The sequence below is a fragment of the Cariama cristata genome, unplaced genomic scaffold, assembly GCF_000690535.1.
Source record: "Cariama cristata isolate BGI_N322 unplaced genomic scaffold, ASM69053v1 scaffold2612, whole genome shotgun sequence".
In the NCBI taxonomy this organism is placed as follows: Eukaryota; Metazoa; Chordata; class Aves; order Cariamiformes; family Cariamidae; genus Cariama; species Cariama cristata.
Genome location: NW_009601989.1, coordinates 46133 through 54670, shown reverse-complemented (window position 1 = coordinate 54670; position 8538 = coordinate 46133). Strand labels below are relative to the sequence as shown.

At 40.3% G+C, this 8538-nt stretch overlaps 1 protein-coding gene across 2 annotated transcripts in view; it reads right to left on the bottom strand.

The window, feature by feature from the left end:
• Nucleotides 1-8538, bottom strand: part of MCTP2 (multiple C2 domains, transmembrane 2) — a 102867-nt gene that overhangs the window by 66043 nt on the left and 28286 nt on the right. For both annotated transcript variants that reach the window (XM_009710655.1, XM_009710656.1), the window contains exons 8-9: nt 5593-5757; nt 3625-3755 (exon numbers count right to left, since the gene is read on the bottom strand). In XM_009710655.1, the coding sequence (XP_009708957.1) occupies nt 3625-3755; nt 5593-5757 (296 nt within the window). The remainder of the gene's footprint in view (nt 1-3624; nt 3756-5592; nt 5758-8538) is intronic.

Here is an 8538-nt window from a genome sequence, read left to right as displayed (position 1 = left end):
CCCCACTTTTACCTTCCAAATTCCCCCCCCCCCCTTTTTTATTCATTTTACAGATAAATACTACTTGAGAACACCACACAGTAAATTTGGAGTTAAATTATTTAACTCTATCAGGGAATTAAATGTTAAAATTTCATTAAAAGGCACTGAGCTTAGCCCCTTACCAGTAGTCATGGAGTTGCATGTTATTACCCAATCCACAGTACATCAAATTATAATAAGTACCCTTAAACAGATATAAATACATAGGAAAAAATCTGCACACAACATTGCAATTTTTTCCCCCTGCAGAATTCTTGAAAGCCCTTCACGAAAGAGGTCAGAATCATTATCACAGTATACGGTAAGATGCATCTATGATTAATATTTGAAAAGGAATTTCAAATGCCACAGGTGTCAGAGAGACAATTAATAAAGTCTTATTCAGACTTATTCTACAGATAAATTTTGGTTGTCTGATTCTTCCTATAGCTCGGTGAAATTTAAATGAAAGCTTTGGACACAGTCATAGTAGATTTTACTGTTCCATCCCAACAGCACAGCCTTTAAAATAAGGAATGTTTCTTGTTGCAAAGACAGTGATTCCTGGAGGCATTCATCATAAAGATATTGGATGCACTCCAATCTCATATCTCAAGGTCTTAAGTCTAGCAATTTTTGTAGAACCTCTTTCTTGAGGTACATATGTGAAGAAAAAACCTCCAACATTCTGCAGCATCTCTTTTTCAAAACATATCCCTTAATGCAGAAACACTCTCTAACAACCTGGCATAAACAATTTAACTCTGCCTGAACAAATTCTGCACACGTTAACACCTTTGTTTATTAATATACATTAACATCGTCTCCTGTTTATAGCATACCTCTTATCCCAAAGGACACAAAAAGCACTCAATAAATGTTACTAACAGTTCTGTGCAGACTAAATAGAGGGATTATTTCATCCAGCACCACCCCTCATTGTCGGACCCTGGCAGCTGAACCACTCAAGGCTGCAGTATTTTAAGCAAGGAAGAGAAATTGGACCCAGTTGAAAATCTAAGGAGAACACAGGTAGGCTGAATGTAATAATTTAGCTTGCAATGTGCACTGACAGCGAGGGTTCATTTCATGATAGGAGAAGGGTAACATGAAATTGCACCAAATGTTTCCTCACTAATTGAGAAGCAGAGAAATGCCCCAGGTGTTAGTGTTTAGTAGCAGAGGTCCAGCACATTTCTCATTCTACATGTTCCATAGTCTCCACAGACACTTCAGGTCCTATTTCAAGAATAATATTTTACCTTGAAACCAAATTATGCCTAGGAGAACAGCCATGTTCCAGGGGCTCACGGCATCCATCCTACATGAAATCCTGGGTCTAAAGGAATTAACAGAAGCCTTTATTCCACAAAAGTTCAGCAGTCTGGATTATCAGACATGACCCCACCTTGTGCATCTTCTGAACTTCATTTAAATATTAGCAATATACATATATTTAAAGGTCTAACCAACATAGTTCAACTTACACAGCCTTGAGGGGAGCATAACGAATCCTAACTCTATCCACAAATTGACCACAGAACTATTAATTCAGATCCAGCAAATTTTGCCTTTTTCCATAAAACCATACAAATTATTTGAGGGCAGTTGGGGTGTACTGCTATGTGAAATGACTGAACATAACCCACAAGCATTTTACACATCTTCCGAACATCTTACAATGATGTTGTGAAATCCAGAAGTCTCAAAACTAAACTTGGAAATCATGGAGACAATAAACATGGCACCTCATAATGCTGTTTTTCCTAGAAAATCCTTTTCCAGATTAGACTGCATTTGAACTCTTCATAAAATATTATTTATTGGGTGTAAAAAGTTTCTACACTGTAAAAACAAGACTTGTTATCATGCCTTTAGTGTTTACCTATTCTTGCAATTGCTCTTTAAAATCTAGTAGATTTTTTTTCAGTTTTGATGCTATAGCCAATTTGCTGTGCTTAAGGCAACAGCAGCAATATTTTCCTCTCCACATAGACAGCAAAAGTAACTTTAAGGTAAATTTAACACACGCAGGCTTTCCCAGTGCTGAAATCTTTAATAATAGGATAAGCATTTTGCTGATAATTTTTTGCCACACTGAATACCACCTGCCAGAAACCAGTAGGAAAAAAAAAAAGAGGGGAAGAAACCTAAGGAAGAATTGTTCCAGCATCAGGGAGACTGAACGGAGGCAAGCTGCAAACACTGCTACATTTCTTAACTCTAAACAGAATATCAGAAGTAATAAAAGTAACTGTGAGAATGGAAGGAACAGATTCATCGTCAGCTACTTCTCCATGTGATGAGCAACAGCATTCAGCCAGAAAGCATTTCCTGCTCTGCAAAACCACAAACATTTGTAGAGCCAAAGGGCATTGTTCTTTTCAAGTGAATAGTTTCAAACTATTTGAATGCTTAAAGTAAGAGAATGTTCTTATGAGTTACTGTTATTTAGTCAGTAAGTTGTGAAACCCTTGCCAGGTGAGAACAGCAAACAACTGCAGACAGGATCCCTGCCCCTAAGAATTTAGAGGTTGCAGCACTGATCCTGCAAGTAGCTAAGCACGGGCAGACCCGAGAGGGGTTCCAGTAAATTCAATGGTTCTTGGTGCTGCTGCACGTAGCCAATTGTGCAGATGCAGTCTGGGGAGATGGGTCTAGATGACAATGCTGCTAGCCAAAAGAGGGAAGAAGATACAGTTACTACTAGGAAACCAAGACTGCACTAATACTGTACAAAATAAGGTGGAGTTAGAGTGGAAGGAAAAGAGCGGGACATAAGAGTAGGAGCTGTATTCTATTCTCATTAAAAAAAAATATAAAAGGTTGACTGCTATCCCACAAAAAGTCTCATGTGCTAATGTGCATAAGATCATCACTTGAGAATTTGAAGCTATAATGGAATAATGCAGAGGGACAAAATCCAGTATCAGTCAGGAGACGCGCAAATCACCTGTGAGCCTGCCCCTGAAAACGATGCTTTAAACAACATGAGCTTGTGCAATAGCATGGGGCACTAAACCCACAGAGATCAGTCCTCTGTGGTAATGGAGAAGAGACTACCCAAATAAAGCAAACCCAGGTAATAGGACTCATTAAACAAGGCTACAAGAACACACCATAAAAGGGTAAACAGAAAAAAGGGATACCAGTGCCACTCCCAAAAGCAGCACAAAGATCTCTGAGCTGGCACCAGCCTGAAGTTGCAAACCAGCCCTGCGGACCATGACAGGATCTGGAGCAATATCACCATGCACATGGAGATGAGTATTGCCTCCTTGATGCCACCGGCTCTCCCAGAAACCACTGCCACTGAGCTCCTGCAGTATTTTGGATTTTACAGTCAGCATGTGCAGAGTCAGCTTGGGGGTGTCTGCATTCAGGCTGTGGCTAATCAATTACTCATTAATAGATTTTAATAAACATACACTTACAGAGGCACCTGGACATGACCAGAATAAGGAAACATACACTATGATGCTGGTAATGAAAATAAATTGATCAATTTTAAAAATAATAAAAAAATCACATTCTCTTTTGTACTTACCACCCCCCCGTAAAATAAAAAAAAAAATAAAAAACCCACAAAAACAACCAACTTACGTTCCCAAAAGTTCCTCATGCTTTTTGTTATCCTTTCTCCAGACCTCAATGTCCAACATATCCTTCCTGTCAGAGAAGTAGTGAAAATCAAACTGTTCCCTCCACTGAGGATTTGCACTCTTACACAGTGTCTAGAAAACATGCAGTTATAATATTTACTTTACTTAAACGGCACTTATTTCCACAGTAAAGCACATATCAACTCTTCTACAAGAACAAGGCTGGATGCTAGGGCATCAAGTACTAAGGTCATTCCAAAAAAAGCCCCCCAGCCCATCATGCACAGCCTCATCTTCTTAAAAACTCCTTTTCTTCTTTTCCAATAATGATAAATATGCAAGTGTGATGTGAATGAATGGATGGAGAAATTCTGAAATGCAAGGTGGATCCACCAGCTCCACTTTCTGTGGACTGTGGTCGTCATTCAACATCACACACTGGAAGATATTAAGAATAAACCTCCTGAGGACAATCACCTGAAAACAGGTTTGAATGAATTAAGGAACCCAAACCATTATTATTTTATCCTCTGTGTCAAGATATAGGCAAAGAAGGAGCACTCTTGAAATTATTAACATCCAGTTAATTTGGTATCTGCAAATTGTCCTTCTGAGTTCAGTGAAATTATTCACCTGTTTAGGTTACTCTGAGCATTCACTGGATTGGGACTTAAATCACTTGCAATTCATATCACACTACAGAACCCACCATCAATATCAGCATGGTCACTGAGAGGACAGGAGATAGGGTTAGCTGGACCATGACTGAGATTTCTCCCACCTTGTCATCTGCTTTTCTGGACCATGAGAGAGCATACTTCAAAAGGTCAAAAAAACTCCAGGAAAGACTGTGAAGCATTGCCAATTTGAAGTCTTATTAGGGTGTAAAAGCAGCAGTCCCCAACTTTTGCAGGACTCCAAACAGAAATATTAAGCAATTAACTCACTGCAGGCAACATTGTGCTTGACTCCCCATTTTAAACTTCTTAATTTTCTGTGACTGCAAACAGTGCAGTCTTGCAGATTCATGACACAAGCTACAGACCATTAAAGAGAAACATAAAAAGGGATCTTAACTGGAATAACATATACTTATTCTAAAATAACTAACCCATTTGTTATTTTTCAAAGCTGCTTTTCTAAATAAAAACATTCTATCATGACCTTGGTTTGAGGTCCGATGTGGGGGACAGAGCGCAGGTTCCCGATGTACCTACATCTGAACATTACGTTCTGTGAACTTGCTCTGTACATTTTGTGCAGGAGGGGATTTGTTCCCTCCCCCTTCTCCTCCCTCTGCACTTCCAGTTCATGACATGCAAAGCTCTTGCTTTCTCAGAGTATTATTTTAATTATAGCCTCTCTCCTTATTAGATTTTGGAGATGAAAAGTATATATTTGTGAATCCCATTCATTTCTTAGATTCCCATGAAACAGTACCGGATACAAGTAAACACAGCCTAGAAGAATAAAAATTCAAATAAAAACATGGAATATTCTGTGTTGTGTTGTATGTGTGGGGGGGAAGGTTCTGCTATACATAACATTTTTCAAGAAAGGTGCTTTAAAAACTAATAATAATAGTAATAATAATTCCCCTGCACTGGAAACCATTTCAGGTCTGCTTTTCCAGCATACTTAACACTACAAACCTAACTTCTGTGTTGGCAGAGAACAACACGTGTGTGATGCACGTAGCTTTATTTCATTTCATATTAATGTCAAATATCCATCAATATGATATGTTAAATGCACACAGATACACACAATACTCCTAACTTCCTATTTCTATATTAGCACATAAAATGTATTAGTAAAATGTTAATGTCCCTCATCTGGTCTCCTGGTTTTGATCTCACTTATACAAAAAAGATTCAAGAATAGTTCCATCCGAGGAAGCAACACCAGTAAAAGAAACACCAAGTACCCTATCGGCTTCAGTAAACTTTAGGAAATCCTTAATACTTACCTTACTCTTGTATCTTTGATCTCCCAGTTTGAGGAGAATAAAAATCTCTGCCAAGCCCCCTCCGGGGATGTTCTTCCCCTCCAAGAGCGTGATGGTGACCAGCCCGTTCCACAACTGGTTCTTGCGCAAAGAGTCGGAGAGTCGCACATTCCGCATGAAACTCGACTGAAAAGCAAGTCAGCAACACTAAACATTTATACACCCAAACCCATATTTTTATGCTCAAACTGACTGTGATATGAAAGCACCAGAAGTGAGAAAGGTACCACGATCCCCTAGGAGCAAGCAGAGAATGGAGGGCAATAGGATGCTATGGATTTTCTGCTTGTACTGTACTATGGCTGGCCCTGTGAAGGGACAGTGCTTAGCATCAGAGTAAAATCAGCATCAGTAAAATCAGGGTTAGTTTAAACCACCAGAAAAGTCGACTTCAGCTAACCTGGCTGAGCTTTGGCAAGAGCAGACCTTGAGTATTGAGAGCAATCTGTTACCTTGGCTCAGGGAAAGACACAGGAGAACGATGGGGAGGAGAGGTGGAAGAGGGGAAAAACTAAAGTAAACTCTTAAATGTCTCCAGCTACATCCATAAAACGTGGGTCTGTCCTTTCCGGGGAGACAGCCCACAATCATAAAGTCTATCGCCAGGTGAAAGGCTGAACACGCATCTTCCACCTCCTCAATCACTCAACTGCCTGTCGTCCGCGTTAGCTCTTTGCCTGCTGCCTCTGCAGCTCCTGCTTCCAGAAACCGAGCTCACGAATCAAAAATACTGATGCCTGCTGAAAAAACACTGATGCCACCGAGCTCTTTATCTGGAGTTATGGTTACCTGGTAGCCACATTTGTTACCTTCGCAGCTTCATCCTACATAGCACGGCTGCACTAACGGTTTGCTAACTGGCAATATTTTATTGGACAGAGGATGATTAAATAGCCCTTTATTTGGGGGGAGTGAGCTGGAAACATTAAAACTCAAGGCTATACTTTTCTTCTCGCAGTAAAAATCCTGCCATATTTTATTCTTGTGAATCAACTTTTAACTCGCCACACTTTGGAGCTTCAATCATGTCATGTACAGGTGGGAGCAAGACGGAGGAGAAGATTTCACAAGTCACTTTAAACCAGGACGTGTTAGCTTTAAAAGCAAGTAAGAAATGTTGTTACTAAATAAAACGATTGCAAAAGCACCTGATGTCTGAAGATTACTTTTTATGGATCAATTACCCAGCAACAAAATTCTTAAATCATGGGTGGTGAACTCACAAATTCTTTTACTCGCTTTTTACTGGTTAAAATACCCAACTCTTTGAATCCCACAAGCATATTAATATACTTCTATTTAAACACCCCGTTTGGCTTTTCTGGCACATTGGTTAAAAATTCCTACCTTTAAAAAGAAAATGAGATTTTGATTCATAAATCCAGCTGCAATGTAATTTCTTTTTTTTTTTTTTTTTTAAAGTTCATCTTTTAGGCCAAAAAGCTAAAGCATGACTGTTCCCATGGACATACTTCAAAGTCCCAGCAGATATATTCCTCCCTAAACACTGCAACTATTTCAAAATCCTTTTTATAAAAAAGGGAGTAATGTCCACAAGGGATCAAAGGGCATTCTACAGTCTGGCAATCGCCTTAGAAAAATGGCAGTGCTTCCATGAAATATGCCCTAAAATAATTTTGCAGCTTGGTATGTCCTAATTTCGAATTGGATGTTTATCTTGGAAAGGCTTCTATCTAACTTGTCCATAAAACAGCTCCACTTAGCTCTATGAGCCCTGTGAAAATGGAATCCAAAGCTGGCTATTAAGGGGGCCTGGAGATTGCTTCCATATGGCGTAACAGCATGGGAGTGGAGGGCTAAGGCCTACAGCAGGCGCTGCTTGGCTTGAGCTCCCCATCTATCCATGGACACTCGTTGCATTACACCATAACATCTGGATTATTGCTTGTAATGTCCCTGGGAAATATCCACTTCCCATCAAAGCCTTTATCTATCTCAGTTGTACTTTGAACATTTTAGTATTTAACATAGTCATGTTTGATGTGATGTACTTGCTGCTTTAGGACCAAGGATTTTCCCTCCCCCCAGCTCCTTCCTCAGAGGAGGAAGAGGTATTTGATGTTAGTTCACAAAAAAAAGACAGACAAAGTTTATTATCCATGTTACAATTTCTTTTAAAAACAAAGTATCCAGTTCTCTTCAAAGCTTCCAGGCTGAACACGGACAACAGTTGTTATCGCGCAGTTTTCAAATCAAATTTGGATTCTTTTAATTTTTTAACCAGCCTAGTATTTTAAGGAGTCACTCAGTGTTGGGGGCCTTCCTACTGAAGTTCTGTGGCACACATTACCCCACCCTTTTAGCCACTGACAGTTCAAAGGCTTGTTGGGAGGTACCCAAACCAGCCCAGATTCCACACAATGCCAGGAAAAATCAGCACCTGCAGCTCAGTATTACTAGAGCACATTTCAATGCATCAACCCTGACCTTCCAAAACAGGTGGCCCCTAGCAAATGGCCTTGTGCACCCCCTTTCTGGATAGCTGCGCAGCTGCAAAAGCTCTCTGTGCTCATGTCAGAAGAGAGGTATATGTTGGTCTTCAGCTGACAGGACCTGGCTACTTTCTGAAGTAGATCTAGCATCACTTTAAAGCATCGCACTGGATAGAGCAGCCAAGATGATTGCAACTGGTTTAGGGCATAGTGCTTATCTGCAGCACCTTGAGACAGGCTCTATGACTGCAGTTTGCTTCCTACCTCTCCCAACCCAGCTCTGCCACCGTCAGAAGTCTCCCTCCAAAGGGAGCAGCATGGAGCCCAGGAAGACTGCTTGCCTCACGCCCTTGCAAGACAGCGTGTCACGTTAGGAATGCTTTGGATTTCCTGTATGTGCCCAGGTCGCTTCCAGAGCGTGTGCTCAGCATGTCTGGCACATCTCCTGTGCCTT